We start from the raw sequence: 24,427 nt of genomic DNA on the forward strand, positions 1-24,427 counted from the left end.
TTAAGAAAGAATATAGTGGAATTCCTAGAAATGAAGGATTGATTCGATGAAAAACACAACCTAGAGCTTAAGCAGCAGGCTAGAGCAAGCAGAAGAAAGAATTTCTGATCTTGAAGAAAGCTTTTTTGAAATAACCCAGATGGCCAAAAAAAAAAAAAAAAGGAAAAAATGAAGAAAATCTAAGACGGCTAGCAAACAACCTTAATCACACAAATATCTGAATAATGGGTGTTCCAGAAGGAGAGGAGAAAGGAAAAGGCATTGAAAACATATACAATGAAATAATAGCAGAAAACTTCCTAGGTATAGGGAGAGACATGGACCTTCAGATCCAGGAGGCTCAAAGATTACCAAAGACATTCAAATCAAAAGGTCTTCTCTGAGGCACATTATGGTCAAACTGACAAAATGCAAGGACAAAGAGAAAATCTTAAAAGCCACAAGAGAAAAGTGCCAAATCACCTATAAGAGAGTCCCCATCAGATTAACAGGAGATGTCTCAACAAAAATTCTACAGGCCAGAAGAGGATGGGATGATATATTACAAACACTAAAAGATAAAAACCTGGCAGCCAAGAATACTATACCCAGCAAGGCTATCCCTTAGAAACGAAGATGATATAGTGTATCTGCCAGACAAACAAAAACTGCGGTAGCTCACTACCACATGACCAGCCCTACAAGAAATCCTCAAGGGAGTCCTCCATCTGGAATCCAAAACACAATAATCACTACCATGATTACATGAGAAAGAGAAAAACCCACTGGTAGAACAAAAATGCAAATGAGAAAGAGAAAGAAACTGTATCTTACCAGCTCAAAAACTGATAATCACTGATGTCAAACAGTAAAAGGGGAAGAAAGGAAGAAAAGATATTTAAAACTTCCAAACAATAATCAACAAAATACCAGGAGTAAGACAGTACCTTTCAATAACTACCCTACATGTAAATGGATTAAACTCCTCATTCAAAAGATGCAGACTGATTGATCAGATTAAAAAGCTAGCTTCAAATATATGCTGTCTACAAGACACTCACTTCATCCATAAAAACATGCAGACTAATAGTGAAGGGATGGAAAAAGATATAACATGCAAATGGAAACCAAAAACAAGCAGGAGTGGCTATTATTATATCAGATAAAATAGACTTTAAACCAGAAACCATAAAAAGAGACAAAGATGTCCATTATACAATGATAAATGGATCTATCCAGCAAGAAAACATAACAATCATAAATATGTATGCACCCAACACTGGAGCACCCAGATATATAAAGCGAACACTACTAGACATAAAGAAAGAGATAGATCCCAGTATAATAATAATTGGGGATGTGAACACCCCTCTCTCACCATTGGACAGATCATGTAGGCAACAAGTCAACAGAGAAACACAGGATTTAAACTACACTTTAGACCAACTGAACTTGGCAGATATCAACAGAACATTTCATCCTACAACTAGAGAATATATATTCTTCACATCAGAACACGGAGCATTCTCCAGGATAGACCACATGTTAGGTCACAAATCAAGTCTCAACAAATTTTTAAAAATTGAAATCATTTCAAGTACCTTTTCAGATCACAACAGATTAAAACTAGAAATCATTAACAAGCAAAACTCTGGAAAGTATACAAGTATGTGGAAATTAAGGAACATGGTCCTGAATGACCTATGAGTCCAAGAATAAACAGGAAATCAAAAAATTTCTTCAAACTAATGAAAATAAAAACACATCATATCAAAACCTGTGGGATACTGCAAAAGCAGTATTAAGAAGGACGTTTATTGCAATAACTGCTTACATCAAAAGAATAGAAAGATTTCAAATAAACAACCTAACTCTATACCTCGAAGAACTAGAAAAAAAGAACAATCTAATCCCAAAATCAGTAGACGGAGAGCAATACTTAAGATCAGAGCAGATCTAAATGAAATAAAGACCCCTCCATAAATGATATAAAAGATCAATGAAACAAAAGCTGGGTTTTTTTTAGAAGATAAACAAAGTAGACAAACTATTAGCTAGGCTAACTAAAAAAAGGAGAGAGAAGACCCAAATAACAAAAATGAGAAATGAAAGAAGGAGACTTTACAACCAATACCACAGAAATACAAAGAATCATTAGAGACTATTATAAACAACCATACACCAACAAATTTGAGAACCTGGAGGAAATGGATAAATTTTTGGACTCATACAAACTACCAAGATTGAACCAAGAAGAAACAGAAAACCTGAACAGACCAATAAAAAGCAACAAGGTTGAAGCAGTAATCAGCAGTCTCCCAGCAAAGTAAGACCCAGCATCAAATGGCTTTACTGCTGAATTCTAACAAACCTTTAAAGAGAAATGAATACCAATTCTCTTCAAACTATTCCAAAAAATTGAAACAGAGGCCATTCTCCCAAACTCATGCTCTGAGGTCAACATCACCCTGATACCAAAAACAGACAAAGATACAATGAAAAAAAGAAAACTACAGGCCAATATTTTTGATGAATATAGACTAAAAATCTTCAACAAAATATGAGCAAACAGAATACAGCAACACACACAAAAATTATACACCATGATCAAGTGGGATTCAACTCATGGATGCAAGAATAATTCAACACATGCAAGTCAGTAAATGTGATAAACCATATCAACAAAATCAAGGACAAAAACCCACATGATTACCTCAATAGATGCAAAAAAGCATTTGACAAAATTCTATATCACTTCATTAGAAAGACGCTCAGCAAAATTAGGCATAGCAGGAAAGCATCTCAACACAATAAAAGCCATATATGACAAACCTACCACCAATATCATCCTAAAAAACAAGAACATGACAAAGATGCCCACTCTCACCACTCTTATTTAATATAGTGTTGAAAGTACTAGCCAGAGCAGTCAGGCAAGAAAAAGAAATAAGGGGCATCCAGATTGGAAAAGATGATGTCAAACTGTCCCTATTTGCAGATGACATGATCCTATATACAGAAAAACCTAAAGACTACAAAAAAACTCACAGAGCTGATAAACAATTTCAGTAAAGCTGCAGGATACAATATCAACATGCAAAAAACAGTAGTGTTTTTACATTCCAATAACAAACTAACAGAAAAATAAATCTAGGAAACAAATCCATTTATGATAAGTCACCAAAAAATGGAAATACTTAGGAATCAATTTAACCAAGGAGGTGAAAGATCTCTGCAACAAGAACTACAAATTACTGCTGTAAGAAATTAAAGAGGACACAAAAAGATGGAAAGACATTCTGTGTTCTTGGATTGAAAGAAAAAGGATTCTGAAAATGTTCATACTATCCAAAGATATCCACAGATTCAATGCAATCCCCACCAAATTTCCAATGACAGAAATAGAAAAAGCAACCCTAACTCATATGGAACAATAAAAGGCCCTGAACAGCCAAAGCAATCCTGAGGAAAGAAAAAAAAAATTAAAGCCAGAGGCATTACACTAACCCACGTACTTATAGCCAACTGATCTTTGACAAGGGCACCAAAAACATACATGGATGAAAAGACTGCCTCTCCAATAAGTGGTGCTGGCAAACCTGGACATCCATATGCAGAATGAACTAGACCCATACCTCTAATCACATACCAAAATCAACTCAAAATGGATTAAAGACTTAAATATAAGACCTGAAAATATAAAACTCCTGAAAGAAAACATAGGGTAAACACTTCAGGAAGTAGGACTGGGCCTTTAGACTTTATGAATAAGACCCCAAAAGCACAGGTAACAAAAGAAAAAGTAACAGGGATTACATCAAACTAAAAACTTCTGCACATCAAAAGAAACAACAGAGCAAAAAGACTACCTATAAAATGGAAGGAAATATTTGCAAACTATACGTCTGACAAGGGATTAATATCCAGTATATACAAGGAACTCAAACAACATTAAAAAAAACAAGTAATTAGATCAAAAATGGACAAAGGAGCTGCATAAGCATTTCTCAAAGGAAGATATACAAATGGTCAACATGCATATGAAAAAATGCTCAGTTAGACCCGCTATTATCAAAAAGACAGAAAATAACATGCTGGCAAGAATGTGGAGAAAGTAGAACCCTGCTACATTGCTGGTGGGGCTGTAAATTAGTGCAGCCATTATGGAAAACAGTATGGAGGTTCTCAAACAACTACAGATAGAACTGCCATAGGATCTACCAATCCCACTATTTGGTATAGTCCCAAAGGAATGTAAATCATCATGTCAAAGGGATACTTGCACTCCTGTGTTTATCACAGCTCTATTTACAATAGCCAAGAGTTGGAAGAGTTCGAACCAACCTAAATGTCCATCGACAGAGGACTGGATAAGGAAAATGTGGTATACATACACAATGGAATACTATTCTGCCATAAAAAAGAATGAAATTCTGCCATTCACAGCAACATGGATGAACTTAGAGAATATCATGTCAAGTGAAATAAGCCAGGCACAGAAAGAGAAATACTGCACATCTTCACTTAAAAGTGGGAGCTAAAAAAAAAAAAACAAAAAAACAAATAAATAAAAATGGAAAGAAAGAAAGAAGGAAAGCATGAGCAATAAATAAAAAGAGAAAGAAAGAAAGAAGGAAAGCGTGAGCAATCACAATAATTCATTGAACTTTGAAAAGGAGAGACCAGAACTGTGGTTACTGGAGGTGGGAAAGGGAGAGAGAAGGAGGGTAGCAAGAAATTGGTAAAGGGTCCCAAAGAATGATTACATTTTGTAATGATGAATATACTAATTATCCTGATTTGATCATCACATATTGTGAGTAGATATTGATATTCAACCCTGTACCCCACAATTATGTATAATCATTATGTTTCAATAAAAAAATTACAAATGAGTATTAATTTTATCACGTATTTTTTATAGATCTACTGAAATAAATATAAAATTTTTCTCCTTTAAAAACTTATCTTAAAATTTAAAAAATGAATAAATGAAGTAGCTACAAACAGAATAAAGTGGATCCACAAAGCCAAAAGTTTGTTCTTTGAAAAGACTTATTAAACGAACTGATCTAGAAAAGTTAAAGGAAAAAATTTCTTAAAGAATAATACATCCAGACCAAGTTTTGTTTATTGCATGAATGAAGAGTTGGTATATCATTTTAAAATCAAAGTAATTCACCATATTAACAGAATAAAGGATAAAAGGCATAAAGTGATTGTAATAATTGAAGAAAAATTTTTATTAAAAATTTACCATTTATATTGTTTCAAAATAAATCTTAGAAAATTATAGATAGTAACTTTCTTAAGCTAGTAAAATATAGATACAAAAACTTATAGCACACTTTATACTTAATGGTGAGAATTTGAAAGCCTTTCCTCTGAAATCAGGAATGAAACAGGGTGGCTGTTAACATCACTTCTATGCAACACTGTTCCTGGAGATCTTTGTAAAAAGGCAATAAAATAAAAATAAATAAAAGACACAAGGAATGGAAAGGAAGAAGTAAAATTGTCATATTCACAGGTGACGCAACTGTTCATGTGAAATAATTAGAATTAATGAGTGCGTTTAAGTTCTCTAGATACAAAGTCATATAGAAAAGTCAATTGTTCCTCTGTATACCAGTAATATTTAAATAATAAAATTTTTAAATATATAAAATTTTTCATGGTAGCAAAATATATTAAATGCCTAGCAATAAGTTGACATAAAAACTTCTGCATATCCGTATATATATATATACCATCTTTTGACAGAGTGGTTGTTTAAATGAAGCACAGACTTGGAAGTCAATGACTGAGCTAAACAAGCATCTCCCATTAGGAAACGCCTGGGGACCTGAGGTAAGAAAAACATTACTTTGCAAATTGTTTGTTCGGATAACTAATCTGGCGTTTTGGTACTAACAAAAACTTGATGGAAACACTTTGGATTTAAATATGTTTTGGTAAATCAAATCCTATTTTCTATTGAATTAAATTATTTCCAAAAATGCTTCATTTTAATTTCTGTTTGTTCTGCTGTTGATTCTGTGTTACTATTTTAATTTTCACTGCTGAAAACCTGTCTTTGCAAATTATGAAAGATCCGATAAACATGTAAAAGCACTGTGAGTCCTTTAAAAGACTAACTAGCTCCCTTACTTGTCCAGGTCTTTACTTAAAAATCAAGTAGTCAGTAAGGATTGTATTGCCACCCTATCAAAAAATTTAACCATCACTCCCATAAGAGCCCGTATCTCCCTTCCTTATGTTTAAAAATATCATTAGCATTTATAACTCTCTGAGGGAAGGGAATTTTGTTTGTTTTGTTCACTGCTGTGCCTCCACTATCTAACCCATTGTAAGTGTTCAATAAATATTTGTGGAATTGATTAATTAACTATAGATCATCTACATATTATGCAAAGTACTATTTCACTACTTTAAAATCATACAGAATTAAACTAGTAATGGGATCAGTAAAAACAGAACTTACCTTTGTCAACCTGAGGGAAGAAATCAAAGCACTGATAAAATATCAGAGTTTATTTGCACCAGCATGAGGACTGCAAGCCTCATGCCAAGTTGCCTTGGCAATGTGCTCCAAAGCACAGAGAGCTTCTGCATTTTTGTAATGACAAGAGGGAGGGAAGGGACAACCCCTTAATTAGTACGTCAGGCTTTACATTGATTGTCTAGCATGACATGAGTTAGTGATCGGGTATTGGTTACATCTGGCTCTTCCAATAGTTGGTAAATTCATGAGTAAGGGTCACGTTGTCCATTTCAACATTCTTTAGGTTATAGCTTCATGAAGCGACACATGGGCTAGTCTGGGCAGTTGCCCTACTATTATGGTCATCTCCATGGCAAACCTATAAACTGACACTCTTGTTCTCACCCCACCCCCACCCCCCATTTCTCAGCCTTTATCCCTCCCCTTAGAATAACATTCTGATCTGTATCAATCAGAATTGAGGCTCCTGTTCCTAGCCTTCCACTCCTGAACCTGGCCTTTTATCAAACTAAGGATGTACTGGCCTTCGTGTGGCATCCCTTTGAAAATTCCTTGAGGGATGATTAGTCAGTTCTGGTAGTACGTGTGCCAGGCATGCTCCGTGACAATGAAATCCCCCTGAGCTCAGTGCAGGTTGTTCAGGCTGTGTTCTTAGAGCTTGTACAGCTCATACTGTCCTGCCCGTGAGCCAAGCTGTTGAGTCACTTACCCTACTTCCTTAGGGCTTCCTCCCATGAAAGATTGACACCAGACAGGGCAGGTGTGCCAACATGGGCACACAAAACATTTGGATTCTTCACAGTGACTCTAACTAAAGCCAGAGGACATATAAGAGGTCTGTTTTATCCAAAAATTTCTTGATACCATAGGCCAATACGACTCTTACGTACAACCCAAATCTGTCTCTCTCATGATCTCATCTTTTGTTTATTATACAAATATCTTCTAAACTTTTCCCAGAGCTCTCCCAAAGCTGAACTAGAACACATGCGTTATCTCTGCCCCTGATTACTATTTACTTCATTCAGTCTTTTCCAATATCATTAACATGAGAAGACCCCGAGCAAAGGCAACCAGCCAGTGGTATGTGTACAGTTGAGTGTCAATGGGACTTTCTGCTCCATTTAGTCGACCTGTGTTCTCAACTCATACTTGTGGTGACCAGAATACAAATGGTAAGCAATCTCCTCCTCCTCACCTTGATGGACTATGCACATTACTCTAAACTCAGCAACTTTACACATTGCATTTTACCTGAAATGCATCTTAACCCAAACTATTTTCCTGCACCCTGGGTAGGGTGCTGCCACTGTGATGAATGACCTCTGAACATTCCTCCCATTGTTGCATTGCTCATCTTTAATTCAGATTCCTGGGAGAGGAACTTTGATTGATAGAACTTAGATTATGAGCTGCCCTGTCCCACCCCCAACCCAGCTATCTCCTAGAGCAGAGAGAGAAAGAATCTGTTCCTGTCAGCTTGTACAATGAAAGGTGAGAACATGGAATCACCCTCTCACTCTGATGACATCAAAAGGAATCAGGGTTCTAATGAGAATGAGATTGGGCTCCGGGCAGATTTTTTAAAAAGGCAATTATCCACAAATACTGCTCTCAAGAGATGCTGAAATTCTCATTTAATTAAAGTTATACTGTTAAATTAGCTGCAAACCTTGAGGACAATTTCATCTCCTGGAAGAGGGGGAGTATTGGAATAGAAGTAACAATAAGTGGGATAAGTATCCATGTCCTCCCATTTTATGACACCAGGGAAGTGAAGGCAGGCGTAATGAGAATTGTGCCCCTATCGGAATGAAGCAGTTTTCCAAAATTTTAAAGAGAACTCTTTGGGTGGTGTGGTCAATAGAAAGATCTCGGGAGAAACTAGGGCATGGTTGCCTAGCATACCAAATGGCTGTGGGCAAATGAGGAGGAGGTCAGAAATAGCACCCCCAGCAAGTCTTTGAATGCATGAGTAGAGCTAACCCAAGACATGTATTATCAGAGGTCACTCAACTTAGGTCCAGAGAAAAGAGCAGCAGATAAGGACGATGTAACTAGCTCTCACATATTTTTAAAAAACAAAACAAAAACAACAACAACAAAACTTTAACTATGTTTCAAGTTAAGGCTCAACATTAACACATCTATGTTGACCACCCACTGTGTGTCAGACTGGGGATACAGCAGCAAGCAATAGGCTTTTTCCTAGAGCTTATCAGTATCACCATCTAATCGTGCTAACATTTTTGTCCATAGGGTTGCCATGGGGAAGTCCCTCTGATACTGCACAAGAGCTGATTGACCCCAAGGTCCTATTAACTGGGAAGCTATTCATAAAAGAGAAATACTTCAAGATAGCTAGACAAAAAGAAAAATACCATTGTCTTAGTCCATTTTGTGCTGCTGCAACAGAAATACCTGATCTAGGTAATTTATAATGAACAGAAATTTATTGGCTCACAATTCTGGAGGCTGGAAAGTCCAAGGTCGAGCGGCCAGCATCTGGCAAGGGCCTTCTTGCTGTGTCACCTGAGGGTGGAAGGCAGAAGGGCGAGAGAGGGCAAGAGGGGGCTGAACTCACCCTTTTATAACAAACTACATCCATGATAAACCCACTCCTGCAGTAATGGTATTAATCTGTTCATAAGTGCAGTGCCCTCATGACCCAAACACCTCCCATTAAGTCCTACCTGTCAACAGCTCTGCACTGAGGATCAAATTTTCAACACATGAACTTTGGAGGACACGTTCAAACCATAGCAACCATGAAGGATATTGATAGCCAAAAATTATAGACACATCTAAAGCAATTGCCTTATCAGGTTTCTTGTTTCCTTCTAATGAAAAGCTTCCAGAGAGCAGTAGTGGTAGAGCAGGAGTCCTTTAAGTCAGCTGTAAAAGCATACAGGACCCAAAATAACCCAGAAGTAATGCCATGTATTATTGCAGGATCAGATATCTGCCAAGTTTTAACAATCTTTTTATTTTCTTTTCTTAGTTTGAATAAAGTGACTTTAAAGAATATAGGCTTATTTCATTTGTGCTTTTAAAAAGGGGTGGGGGGAACAGGGTACAAATAAATATTCTTTCTAGTTTGTGTCTTGAGACCCACAGAGAGACACAGTAGTGGTAATGGGGATACATGAAAGTCCCAGGGGAAGATAAAAACCCAAGGATATGCCACCTTGATGGTTGTGTCCATGCCTTATGATCAAAATATTTTCTGTCCTCAATTAAGCATCTTTGGGGAATTTTGTTTTTTGCTGATTTAGGAAAATAATATACTCTCATACTCTTTAACACCCTAATTTAATTGTTTATAAACACATCACTTGCTTTTACTAAGCCTCACTTTTTATCAAATTTTAACCCCATATAGCCTCTAAAAATGCTATAGAGTGCTGCGACGGTGGAATGGAAGGGAATAGCCATTGCATATCTAAATCATTTTCCAAGATAAACATATGAGAACATAATTTTGTTTATTAAAGTCAGAAAATGATCTTAAGGTTTTTTTTCTTTGTTTCTTGTTCAGAACTATAAGCACTGTTTTTCTTATGCTATTGGAAAACCAGGGGACTTAAATCAACCATATGAGATTATCAACCTTTCTAATGGTAACCATTTATTTTGGCCCATGGGCCATTCCGGAATGTACATTTTTTGTGTGAAGATCCTGGATCCAAACTATAGGTGAATATAAAAGTTTTATTATAATAATTTTAGCATTAGTTCCTCAAAATTAAATTACTATTTTCTTGAGCTAATTTGATGCCACCTAGACATCCAATTGTTGTTATTATTGTTATGTATATATTTGCTTTTTCATTTTATAGCAATCACATTAAACATTCTATGGAGATGGGATATTTTATGTTAAATGTTAATTAAATTAATTTGCAATTACATTCTGAGTATATAACTATGTTTCATCACCAGGATTGATCCAAATGTCACATAAGCACAATTTCAGTCTTCAAGGTGCTTATGATTAAGCCACTTGGGGAAGGAAGAGGGGGTACACATATAAACCAAGAGAGGTTAAATCAGAACAATCACATAGATACTTTTCAAATATAATCATTTATATTATTGAAAGGCACACTAATAATTCAAAGATGGGAAAAAGTAATGCTATTTTGAGCAGTAGAAGAAAACTTTCTGGAGAACGTGGAACATTAGTAGCATTTACATTGACAGAGGACTAGGATGGACACTTCAGGTGAAAGAAATCACACTAATAACAGAATGGAGCTAAATGTTAGAATATTATTGAAGGCTGTGAAGTTAAGAAGAAAGGTGGGAAGTACGCTGAGTGAGGAAGATAGAAAACAAAGGAATGTTTAAGCAAATCTCAACCCATGTCCTAGAGAACCTCCTTAGTATCTCCACTAAGGGAGTGTCATGATGAAAACGTAACTCTTGGCAAATTAGCCTGAGAATAGCATAAAGAATAGTGTAGAAGTAAAATAAACTCTACATAAATAAATGAGAAAAGTTACCAAGGCAAGAGGTCAAAAAAAGGCCTAGTGTCAGTAAGAAAGAAAAAAGGGGAAAAAGTAGAATAAATATGTGTCCAGAAATGAGAGATTATATTGATCTAATGTTGCAAATGAAGAAAAAGAAAGAATCAGTATGGTTTTTAAATTTTGTAGACTGTGATTAATATAATGGTATTTTCTTTGAACATCATAGATAACAGGTGGTTTTTCTTTGGGGGAGGTGTTAAGAGTTCTGACTTTGAATTTGAGGGTACAATGAGATATCTGAGTGCATATATTCTATAAACAGTTAAAAATTATTATTTGGGTCTGGAGTTGGAGGGAACGCTGATGATAAAAAGTTAAAAATACAAATATGGGTATCTTTTATAGTGATTCCATGAGCATACATAAGTTAACTGATTGATTATAAAGACAGAAGAGAAGAGCTTTGGAAGATACGCGTGGTTAAGGAACTGCAGGTGTTGAAAAAAAAAAGGACAGAGCAGTAAGCTCCCAAAGAAAAGAAAAAATGAAGAGAAAAAAGAGAAACTTGATAGAAAAATGCCGTAAAACAGGGTACTTAAATGTGATTCTCACTGTCTTATGGTTTGAGCAGAGACCCCCAAAGCCAATCTCTCCCCCATGTTCTAAAATCATAATCATCAATGCAAGACTTGAAAACAGGGTGTCCCCTATTGACCTAAAGAGAAACTGAGGCCCAATACATACAGCAAGGATTTACTGAGCCAATATGATGATTGCAACCAAGACACATCATCAGGTCACCCTGAGCGATGCGTTCTGAAAAGGGCCAGCAGAGCTTAGCATTTTACAATCACAAGAAGAAGGGAGTACGTGAGTTGTGATGTATAAAGTATAAATAATTGCTGGTAAAGTAATTAGAAGGGGAAAATATTTTCGAAGAGTTATTATCTTAAATAAACATTAACTTGAAATTAATATTATGGAATATTTCAGCAAAAAAGGAGCTCTGAGAAAGAGAAGGAATAAGAGTAAATAAAACTATGCCAAGTATCTTCTCTTGATTTGAGGGCAAGGAAATAAACAGTGATGAATTATTTAAATGGAAAGGTAAGGATTCAAATAAGTTCTCATGTAGTAGAAATAGTATTGATAATTTTCAGAGTATAAAAGGAGAAAAGCATAATGCAAAGCTATTATTACAAAATGTTAGAAAATTTAAGAATAACAAGAAAATATAATAAACAGATAACATGAAATATTGGTTCAAAAATTCAGAGTTAGAATGATAAATATTAAACTGTTAATTTCTCCTACTGAAAGTCAGTGACCCTCTACCTGTTCACAAAACTTAGATATATTATATTCAGAAAAGGTATATTTAACTGATATCCACACACAGAGGAACAAAGCTGAACAATATACAAAAATGTACTCAAAAATGGACCAGAGACCTAAATGTTAAAACTATAAAACTCTTAGACAAAAACATAAGTATAAATCTTCACAACTGAAGATGAAGCAAGGTTTCTTAGCTATGACACCAAAAGCATAAGCAGCAAAAGAAAAAATAGGTATATATTGAGCTTTAGGAAAATTAACATTTCTTTCTGCTTCAAATAGTTCCATGAAGAAAGTGAAAAGACAACTCACAGAATGGGAAAAAATAGGCAAATTATGTATGTGATAAGAGATTTGTATCTGAAATATATAAAAGAACTCTTAGAACTCTTAGAACAAGAAGACAACTCAATTTTTAAATGAGCAAATGATTTGAATAGACATTTCTCCAAAGAAGATATACAACCGGCCAATAAATGAATAACAAGATGCACAGCGTCATTAGTCATTAGGGAAGCGCATATCAAAGCCACCACTAGATGCCACTTCACACCCTCTCGGATAACTATAATAAAAAAGACAGATAATAACAAATGTTGACAAGAATGTGGAGAAATCGGAACCCTCATACACTGCTGGTGGGAATTTAAAATGGTATGGCAAGCTTTGGAAAACCATTTGGCAGTTCCTCAAAATGTTAAACCTAAAGTTACCATATGACCCAGCAATTCCACTCCTAGGTATGTACCCAAGAAAAATTAAAACGTACGCCCACACAAAAACTTGTATACAAATGTTCATAGCAGCATTATTTATAATAGCTAAAGAGTGGAAGCAGTCCAAATGTCCATCAACTGATGAATGGATAAACAATATGTAGTATAGCCATACAATGGAGCATTTGCATAGAAAGGAATGAAGTACCGACACATGCTACAACAGGGATGAGCCTTTAAAATATTGTGCTAAGTGAAAGAAGCCAGGCACAAAAGACCACATATTATATGATTCCATTTATATGAAATGCCCAGAATATGCAAATCCATAGAGGCAGAAAGTAGATTAATGGTTGCCAGGGGCCAGGGCACAGAGGGAGGGTTGAGAGTGACTGCTAAGAGGTGCAGGGTTTCCTCTGGGAGTGACGAAAATTCTAGTGTCCTAGAATTAGATAGTTGTGATGGTGGCACAACTCTATAAATGCACTAAAAGCCACTGAATTGTATGTTTCAAAAGGGCAAATTTTATGGTATGTGAATTATATATCAATAAAGCTGTTATAAAAACAATACATCTTAACTACTTGGAGGGCAGTAACTCATGAATCAGTGTGAGAGTCCAGGGTTAGTAGTGGGCCCCAGGTTAGAAGAAAAAAAACACACAAAAAAGGTTAAAAATAAGGGATTGGACAAAGGTATATCAGGCAAATGAAAATAAAAAGGAAATAGGAGAGTTAGTAACATCGCAAAAATTAGAATTTGAGGCATTGATACATTAAGTGTGACTTTACAAAAGGCATTTTATAATGATAAAAGGTATAATTCACAAGGAAGATATAATATTCATTAATTTTCTATCCCCGACAAAAAGCCAGAAAATACACAGGGCAAAAGCTATTAGCAAAATGGTAAGATTATGACAAAAATACAATTTTATTGGGAGACTTTAATATATCTGTCTCAAAATTTGACAGATCAAAGTAGTCATAAAATAGATAAGCATTTGGAGAATAGGAACATTATTAATGACTTTGATCTAAGTTTAAACATACCTAGAGTGGAGTCTCAGCTTATCTAGGAATTAGGCAGTGAGTACAGATAAAATTATTTATAGCCAAAGTTACTTCTGAGTTCCCATATCATATTTTGAGTTCGAATCTCATCTCTCAGGAAATCCAATAGAACCAGAGTTTCCATCAGCATTTGAACAGATAACTTGTTTCATTTATTGTGCCCAGAGGACATACTTGATTTGCCTTTTAAGCCACGTTGTAGTAAAAACGGGTGCCAGTTCTATTTAAACACTAGAATCATATTTGTCATGCAAGATGTTCACGTATGAAAGACTCAGCATAATTTAACACCAACTACGAAAAGAGAATGTTGAAGTTTCACATCTCTCATTCACTCCAGAATATAAGTGTATTGAGAAGAGTGGGGTGAATCAGCCATATTTTACAATACCTGTAAAGCATACACATTTTTTTCAAATCCTAGAAAAAAAATGATAACTTAAAATGTTATAGTGGACCCAAAATAAAATTTTAATAAATGAAAAAAAAAACATAATTTCATAGGCCACAATTCAGGGCAGAAACTTAAAAAATATAAATAGGCTTCTTTTTCTAGCAATATGACAGATTTGGTGTTCAGAGAAAAACTTTCCTGTACAATACACCTAAAAATGCTGGACGAAACTTAAAACACATACACCTTTTTAAATGCATGACCAAGCTGGTGGGAAACTAAGGGACTTCGCTGTAGACCACAAATTTCAAAAAGTGCAAATCCATTGGATCCCACTGGAGTTATCTGAAGACATCGTTCACCCTCTAGGGTTATCTGCCTATCCCCAGTGACCTAGATCATAAGGCCAAATGTAGCAGAGAGAGAGATTAGATCAGACAACCTAAGGCTTTGAAATGTAAAACTCTTAGGGAAAGATGGGGAGGACATGCACCTGGGTAAAAAGAAAAGAAAAAAAGAAAATTCTTTCCTAAGAATTTTAACTAGGAATCTGCACTCAATATATTTGAGGCTGGATTTCATATTAGCTGAATGTTCAAAAGAAATAATAATCTAGCCAAAAATTTAATTAAAGTGGTTGCAGCTTATGAGTACATCCAATATGCTCAGCAGAAGCAAGTGTATATCCCCTCTGGAGGAATGCAAACCTCAGAGAATTCCCAAAGGAAAAGTTCCAACAAACAAAACATGAGAAAAGAAGAAACCATGAACAAGTGTCAACAGAAATGATATTCTACAAAACCAACTTACGAAGGTATCTAATATTGGATTTATTAGATACAGAATACAAAACATGTGTGCTTAAATACTGATTTTTTTTTTTTTAAAAGAGAGCTTTAAAAGTATGATGAAAGAACAAGACACTATACGAGATAACTAGATGATCTGGAAAAGCAACAGAAAACTTCTAAAAATGAAAAAGATAATTGGTGTAACTAAAAACTCAATACACATTTTAATCAAGAGACTACATCCAGCTGAAGAGAAAATTAGTGAACTGAAAGAATTAATCAATTGCTCACTGCAATTCACATCCTCACCTACTTCTCCAAAAAACTTGGATCTCCAAATAGCAGAAATACCTCCCCCCACCTACCATAATGTAATTATCCCTAAACAACCAAAAATGTACTTATCCCCAAAACGAGAACAAATTGAAATCTCACAGCGTATTGCATTTAGCTCCAAGTCCAAAGTCTGTGAATGATTTCCATTCCTCGTTTCATTTTGTCATGATCCTGACTTCATATTCTGTATCCTGTGGATTTTATGGTGGTAAAGTCTACCACTACCAACACTCCTTACATAAAAGAGTGGGGGAACAGGAGAAGGGAAAAACAGAAATTTGTTCAAATATAAGACAGCAGGGTAGAAAATAGGTGCAGATGCTACACTCGTGTTCCTAATATCTGTACATGGCCATGAGGCTGCAGTTAGTGTTTTTTACTTTCCCCATTTCCCAGCTTATGTTCTTTATTTTGTTAGCCAGCACTTCAGGTTTGTTTCCTGGAAGAATGACCTCAATGTTCATTCCTAAGGAATCTGAACTCTTTCTCAACAGTGCCCACCTGTACATGCCTAGGGTTGTAAGTGAAATAGTGAGAGATTCCCCTTCTGTTACTTTGATTCTCAAACTCATGTATTCTGGCTGTGGGAGAATTGCCACCATATTGTGGTCAGTGACTCAGAGTACTTATCTCATCCCAAGGAGAATTTCCCAACCTCACAGGTGCTGGCTTTAGAGCTTTCACTGCTGTATGATTTATCATCCAAACCAGAGCATTTCTGAAAGCAAAATGAAGCTTTATTAACATTTGCACCAGAACAACACGTGTATACCAAAAGCGTCCTAGGTAAACAGTAATTATGATTACCCTAATAGTAAATAGAAGCCTTGACAATCCATGCCGCTATTCTGTGAAGCCAGTGAATTCCGTGCATATCAGCCCTTTGCCTTCTTTTGCTGTAAAATGAGTTCCCTGGTCAGAAGCCATCATGTCTGGTATAATATGACAATGTATATGAAACTCAGTGTGTCCATGTATGGTGTTATAGGCAGAAGCTCTAGAGAAAAATGCAAATGCAAATCCCAAACATGTCACAGGAAGGATGAATCACTGTTCCTTCCCTTCATGGTATAATCAACCTGGTACCAGGTGGCCATCTGATACCTCTAAATTAATATTCCTATGAAGGCTTAAGGTTGGTTGCTGCTGGCAAACACTATGGTACTTTGCAGTGGTGGCATCCAGGTCAGCGTTGGTGAGGGGAAATTCATGACCACATTGTTTATGAGCCCATTGAGCAAGCATTTGGGTAGCTGGGGAAAGAGGCTAACCATATGGTGGGCAGGTGATGAATTAAGAGCCTCCTCTCCAGTGAGGGTTTTTTGATAAACATTTGTAAGAGACCCAAATATTCTAATATGCTAGTCTCGGTCCAAGAAGTTCACCTACATGGTTTCCCTAAAATGTCTTCTCCTCAAGTGTTGTTCCTTCCAAGTCCTGGTCGTGCAGCCGGACATTTAGCCCGTGCCCATGACTGTGCCTCAGGCCATCTCTCCTATTAGGAAAAGTGGAAAAATATATATCTCCTAAAGTTCTTTACACTAGGAGGCTTTTTCTTTTCCATTGTTCTTCAAGACTGTACCTGAAGGGAGCGACAGTGCCACAGCTGTTCACATCTGGATTCAGAGCAATCTGTAAATCTTTCTCATATTTTTCTTTTACAGTCAGTGAAGTCATGAAGAACTCCACATGTCTAGGCAAACCTTAGCTATGAATCAACTATTCATACAGCGATTTGTGTATTTAGGTCTTCCAAGACCAGTTCTGTACTTATCACTTGCACTTGATAGAGGTCAGCTGAGCAGCTCCAATTTTATAGTGTTAGAGATAAGGTAGGTAACTCTCAATTGATAATAGGCAGCTGAGGTTTCATGGTCATCTGGTGTTCTGAGGTCAGAAATTCTGTTCTACCAAAGCCCAAGCCATGAGCTTTTTCTCAGAAGAACTGTTACTCGCCAAAGAGTGCTTGCATGATATACTCTATCAGAACGTCCACAATCATCTAATCTGCCCTAGACACATCAAACACCCTTAGATCTGTTAAGTCACAAGAGCAAAATCTCACACTGTTTGCATCACCTGGACCATCTGGAAAGGCTCTCTTTGCCCTGGATTCCACTCTGACAGACTTTCAGGATGCTCTGCATATTTGGAGAAGCACATCCAAATGTGGCATATATTATCTCCAAAATCCAAAGTGGGCATAAAAAAAATTTACACCCCTTTCTTGTGATAGGAGTACAAGGAGCAGCAACTAGTCTTTCACTCTCAAGGGTATATCATGTACCCCACAACTCATGGGATTTGTCTCCTTTATCTTGTCAATATCTCTACAGTATCTGGTTCCTCCTGCTCTCCTGCTCTCTTGTATCATCAGTATAGTGGACCAATAGGATGTCCTAAGAGATGATGATAAATAAAAACAAGCTACCTGACAACAGGACCATAAAGTGGACATAGTCCTGAAGCAAGAAGGAAGGTGTATTAGTCCATTTCTGTTGCTTATAACAAAATACCTGAAACTGGGTGATTTATAAGGGAAATGAAACAAACTTATTGCTTACAGTTTTGGAGGCTGGGAAGTCCAAAGTCCAGGGAACACATCTGGTGAGGGCCTCCTTTGGTGGTGGCTTTACAGCAACACAGAGGTCTCACATGGCAGAAAATGGTGGAGCAGAGAGAGGGACAGACTCTTTGTCCTCCCCATTTAAAGCCCTCAGAACCATGCCCCTGACCACCATTATTAATCCATTCACTAGGGCATGGTCCTACAATCTAATCACCTCTTCAAGGCCCCACCTTTCAATGACTGTAATAGGATTTCCCACCCTCTTAACAATTAACAGTGGAAATTAAGCCTCAATGAGGTTGCAGGGCTGGGGGTGGGGGCATCCGCTCTACAGCAGGTGAATTTCCTGAGTGAAAGCTAACTGCTTCTGATCTTTTCTGCCTATTGGGCTGGGGGGTGGGGGATAGGAAGAATAATTTACCAAATGAATGGCTGTTTGTCAGATTCTGGAGACTGTATTGATTTGCTTCAGTTATGAGACTATATTGGGAACATCAGCTATTGATTAATCTCATGATAATTTTCCATCAGCCCCAAACCCATCAATATTCTGAACAGTCCAATCAGATCATTTAAGGGAGATATTCTAGGTATTGTAGGTCAGGTTCCCCAGGAAACAAACTTTGAGATGAAGATTAGCATGCAGGAAGTTTACTGCGAAGGTTCTTGAGGGGAAGTGAAGGAAGCAAGATTGGAGAGAGGAAGAAGTAGGCAGAGCTGCAATCTCGATAAAAAGCTCACCTTATTTCACAGGAGCACTAGAGCTGGGATGACCCCACAGAGTTGTTCTGAATTGGGGGAAAGGGGCAAGGCCTGGATACCTCTGAATCATCTAGTCATCGAAGGTGGGCTGCCCCCTGAAGAGGCTTTGGCCTTGGTGAGGCCAAGTCCTCTTTAAGTTGGTTGAGGGCAGGCCTTGGAGATGAATTGAACTGCTAGACGTGAGTCCCCAACAGCTGAGAAAATGAGTGCTCCAGCCCTGAAAGAGTGCGATCTCAGTAACACCCCCACCTCGTCCACTACCCTAGGAATTGGCATCCCTCCATCCCTCAAAATCAACCATCTGCAATTCTCCCAAAAACGTAGTGCGGATTTGAATGTTCTCTTTTCACAGTCAAGGAGAGCTTAAAGGGCTTCTGTCTTGCCCCTCCCATCATAATAGCTCTCTTCCATAGTCATTATTCAGTGTAGGGAATTCTACCAGATGCTTAGCATGTCTTTTTCAATTACAGTATACATTCAGGAATAGAGAAATAATTGTGGGATGCGTACCACTGGACCTACAGCGAGGTGTACTTAGTCAAAACTACATCTGTCACCTGTTATCCTCAAGCCCGCCTTCCAACCAATAGACCACAGAAGCTTTTGTAATCTTCAGGGATTGCTGTTAGCTCAGAGCTGGGGCCAAAATAAAAACTGTTAAGTGTTGGGCATTTCCCTTTTCCCAGTGCACATTTATTCTGGGGAAAACTAGAAAAAAGATTTTGGAGTAGGTACATATGTTGTTATGGGTTCCTTCCTTAATGGTACCTAGATTCCCACTAATTAAAGGGGCTCTGGATATGTTATCAGACTCAGGTATGGGAAATAGGAAAAGGTATCTGATCCTCTATTATAATGGCTCGTTTCAGGTCTGTGCATCACACCTACTTTGGTTATAGAAATCAAATAGAAATTTAGTGAGCTGACTGTGCATTTCAGTCCTGGAGGCCCCATAATCAACTATCTACATCCAAAGATCCATTCAAGTCTAATCGTTTTGAATAGTACTAAAGCCCTGTTTCCACTCACAGTAACCATGCCTCCTTCATCTCTAATTATTGAGTCCATTTGGCCTCTGCTATATAGGATCCCTTCATCCCTATTGAAATTAAAGGGCCCATTCCAATGGCTCTATCTCCTTCCTGATACCTCAGCCTACAAAAGACCCATAAAACACTTCCTTAAAATGCTGAAGTTACTGACACTGATGTAGTTCTCAATGCCATGGTGGACGGAGTGTCTTCTGGATCTTATCTCAGGGCAGATGAGTAACTCACACCTGATAAATTCACTCCAACATTCCTTTTTCCCTAAATCTTTAGATTTATTCCTACACATTGCAGTAAGGGATTTCTAGCACTTTGACTTCATTCTTCAATTATTTATTTATTTTTATTTTAATCCCGCCTCTCCTGAGTTTGACTTTCGAATGGCTCTCTGGGACATAGTAGGATCTGCATCTGTCTAGAAGCAATGAGAATTTGTTGAGATGGAGCATGGTAAGAACTGGGCTACCCTTTCAAGGTAAATGCCTCAGTAAAAGTAATACACAAATCATAAACCTAAATGTAAAATCCGAAACTATAAAGCTCTTAGAAGATAACATAGAAGAAACCCTAATTAATCTTGGATATGGTGATGACTTCGTAGATATAACACCAATGGCAAGATCCATAATGGAAATAATTGATTACTTGGGCTTCATTAAAATTAAAAACTTTTGCTCTGTGAAAGACAATGTCAAAAGAATGAGAAGACAAGCCACAGACTGGAAGAAAATATTTGCAAAAAAAAAATCCAATACAGGATTGTTATCCAAAATATTCACAAAGCTCTTAAAACTCAAAAATAAGAAAACAACCAGATTAAAAAATGGGCAAAAGACCTGAACAGACACCTCACCAAAGAAGATATATAGATGGCAAAAAAGCACATGAAAAGATGTTCAACATCACATGTCAATAAACCTAAACTACACTATCAACCAACTAAACCTGTTGAACAATGATAGAACACTTAACAACACATTCTTTTAAAGCACAAATGAAATATTCTCCAGAGTAGACCATATGCTAAGCTGTAAAAGTCCTAATAAATATCAATGAGCTGAAAACACACAAAATATGTTCCCTGACCACACAGAATTAAACTAGAAATAAATAACAAAAAGATATTTGGGAAAAAAATCCCTAAATGCTTAGAAATTAAACATGGATCAAAAAGGAAATCACAAGGGATATTGGAAAACATCATGGATTGAATAAAAATGAAAATGCATGATATTAAAATTTGCTAAAGCAATGTTTAGAGGAATATTTGTAGCATTAATGTTTATATGAAGAAAAAAGAAAGGTCTCAAATTAATTATCTAAGCTTCTGTCTTAAGAAAACAGAAAAGAAGAGCAATTTAAACCAAAGGCAAGCAGAATAATAAAGTTAGAAGAAGAAATTAATAACATTGAAAACAGAGAAACAGAGAAAAATCAATGAAACCAAAATCTGATTTTTTAATATGATGATAAAGTTTATGAATCTCTAGCCATTTTGAATAAGAAAAAGAAGACATAAATTACTAATATCAATCAAGAGATAAATAGTTAAAAAATTTACCAATATCAGGAATGAATGTGGGATATAACTTAAGATCCTATAGACATTGAAAAGATAATAAAGGAATATTATATACAATTTAATGCCACCTTAAGACACCTTGGATTAAATAAATTATTTAAAAGACACAAACTGCTAAGCCCACTCAAGAAGAAACGGATAACCTGAATAGTCTTTTGCCTATAAAAGAAATTGAATCGATAGTTTAAGACATTCCAACAAAGAACACCCAAGGCCCAGATGATTTCCGTGGTGAATTCTACAACCAAATTTTTTCTAAAAACTAACATTAATTCTATAAAACTAAATCTCAAACTTCACATAATCCTGCTGATACAACATATAAATTGGTATTTTTCTCATCCTTTCCCATTATTAGTGTATAATACTGTTTCCTAACTTTCTCTAATTTCAACACACAGGTGGAAACACCTCTCATTTCTTATACGTGTTCCCTGATCCTCAGCTCTATTTTATTCTTGAATGAGGTACTTAGAAAAGCCATGTGTACTTTTAAACCATAAAATTCCAATTGCACTGAGTCCATCACAATTTCATGCTATCAAAGGTCAACTTGGTCCTCTTTTCAGTCACCACCGCCTCCACCCAAGCCTAGACCTGGTTACCATAGAATCGGGTTGTTTATTACGATTTATAATGTCCTTGCATTTAATCTCTATATTCTAACTCATTTACAAACTACTGCTAAGTTCAAGTTACTGTTAAGTTAAACCACTGTGAAGTTAATGAAAGGCTTAGGAATTTGGACTTTATCCTCTTCCCATCAAGCAGTCATGATAAACAATCAAAGAAGATAAACAATCATGACTGTTTGATGAGAAGAGGATAAAGTCCAATCCCCAGGCCTTTCATTAAGGCCCTCTGAAATGTGTGCACACACACTCACACACCCACATGCACAAACACCCTCTCCCACTGCTTTCCTGTGCATGTACCAAGATCCTTCCTCATTGTCTCTTGAACCTGACGAATTCATTCCTATTTCCAAGCCTTGGTATCTATTTCTATACCTGGTATGCTCTTCACATCTGCTTATCTAAACTCCAACCATCTTTTAGGATACAACATTAGCCTTTTTTATTAACCTCAGGCCTTGATAATTACCTTGCTGTAAAATTCCTGTGAGAGGTGTCCACATCACTCATCAGTATTAATAACACCGTATTTGGTAATGTCATTTGTGAGTTCTGTGGAATTGGCACAGAATTCAAAGCTGACAAGAATAACAAATACTCATACCTTCCAATTCCACAAGTTGGTATAATGGTAGAGTCTAGTTCGGTTCGAATACTAATTTTGCCACTACTAGCTGTGCAGTCTTAAGCAAATTGCTAAATCTCTTTGAGCCTTTCTCTTTATCCATAAAATTGATGAGTAATACCTATTATATAAATGAAGCACCTGGATAAAAATCCCCCACTTTGCTAAGCACATAGTCAGTACTCAATAAAAGTTTCTTTCTTCTGACCTCTCCCACACAAAGGTAAGTGCAAACATGTCAGAAGTGTTTATTTAGCTGTATCCTGCCTCATTCCAAGCAATGTGCTAAATTATGAGAGATACTTGGTAACTTTAGAAATGATAATACAGATCCACGTAATGAGTTCTTAGCACTCAGACTCCTGAAGGAGTCAGCCTACCTCAGGTGAACATTACAGACTCCAGGGTCAGAGAAAACCTGAATTTCAATCCCAGCTCTGCTATTTACAACTGTGTAAACTTTCGCAGGTTGCTTAACCTAACTGTTTCTTCATTTAAGAGGAAGGATTGCTTTGAGGATTAACTAAGATAATGCATGTAAGCATTTGGCACGCCGCCTGGTACATAGTAAATGCTCAATTAGTATTCATTTTCAATAAGTATCAATGCTCAATAAATGTTCACTGTTTATTATCTCTGTCAATACTTACTAATGTTAATTATTATTAAGGTCGTTGTTACTGTTGCCTTGGGAACCACTATCAAAATAGTGTAAAGCTATTATAAGGACAGTGAGATTGTGCTGACGAGCTCTGAGAATCACATAAAAGCCTAAGATGTACATATAGAAAAATCATCACAGCTGTTATATAAATGCGTGTATTCTGTCTCTTGTCAAGAAAATGACACCTTAGCCAAGATTATATATGATTTGATTGTTATCACAGAAATGTGGAGGGAGTTTTAAAATATATTGTACTTAATTTAATCTTTAATGTTATTTTTCTCATTTGCAGTTACTGTAACCTAACGGCTATATTTGCAATAGAGACTTTTGGAGTGATTCCCAGGTAATGAGTGGTGCTTAATTGATGAGGGAATTTCTAAAAGACACAAATTGCAGCTGAAAAGGAAAACCACCTCTCCCCAATATCTCCCAAAACTAGAGGCTATGCAGTCTCTCTTCAGGGCCCCTGGGTAAAATCCTGTTTTACAAAATATTATAATATAGCATATAATGGAAATGAATATGAAAAGCAAGAACGAAACAAAGACTTGTATTAACTGTTCGTTGCGAAGTCAATGACTTTTAGAAGTCTGTATTTAGATTTTTTCTTTTTTGCTGTCAGTGAAATCTGTCTTCCCAAATGACGGAAACTTGCTATTTTCCTGAAGCCCTAATACATCTGCCCTATGCAATGGGTCTTCAAAGAGTTCATGGAAAGATTTGTGCTATCTTTTTTTGTTGTTTTTTTTAAATTTGTAAGACAGTGAAATTTATTGCTTACAGTTTCAGAGGCTGGGAAGTCCAAAGTCTAGGGAACACATCTGGTGAGCATCTTTTTTTTTTTTTTTTTGGTGTGTGTGTGTGTGTGTGTTTTAATTTTTATTTTTATTGTAACATAGTTGATTATACATATCTGTGGGGTACAGAGTTGAAT

The 24,427-nt window shown here is 36.4% G+C and overlaps 1 protein-coding gene across 1 annotated transcript in view; it reads left to right on the plus strand.

The window, feature by feature from the left end:
- CATSPERE (catsper channel auxiliary subunit epsilon) overlaps nucleotides 1-24,427 on the plus strand; it is a 192,540-nt gene that overhangs the window by 157,157 nt on the left and 10,956 nt on the right. Inside the window, exons 18-20 of the mRNA XM_063082895.1 lie at nucleotides 5,743-5,829; nucleotides 10,023-10,180; nucleotides 23,783-23,836. Of these exons, the coding sequence (XP_062938965.1) occupies nucleotides 5,743-5,829; nucleotides 10,023-10,180; nucleotides 23,783-23,836 (299 nt within the window). The remainder of the gene's footprint in view (nucleotides 1-5,742; nucleotides 5,830-10,022; nucleotides 10,181-23,782; nucleotides 23,837-24,427) is intronic.

The sequence above is a fragment of the Cynocephalus volans genome, chromosome 18 (genome assembly GCF_027409185.1).
Source record: "Cynocephalus volans isolate mCynVol1 chromosome 18, mCynVol1.pri, whole genome shotgun sequence".
Classification (NCBI taxonomy): domain Eukaryota; kingdom Metazoa; phylum Chordata; class Mammalia; order Dermoptera; family Cynocephalidae; genus Cynocephalus; species Cynocephalus volans.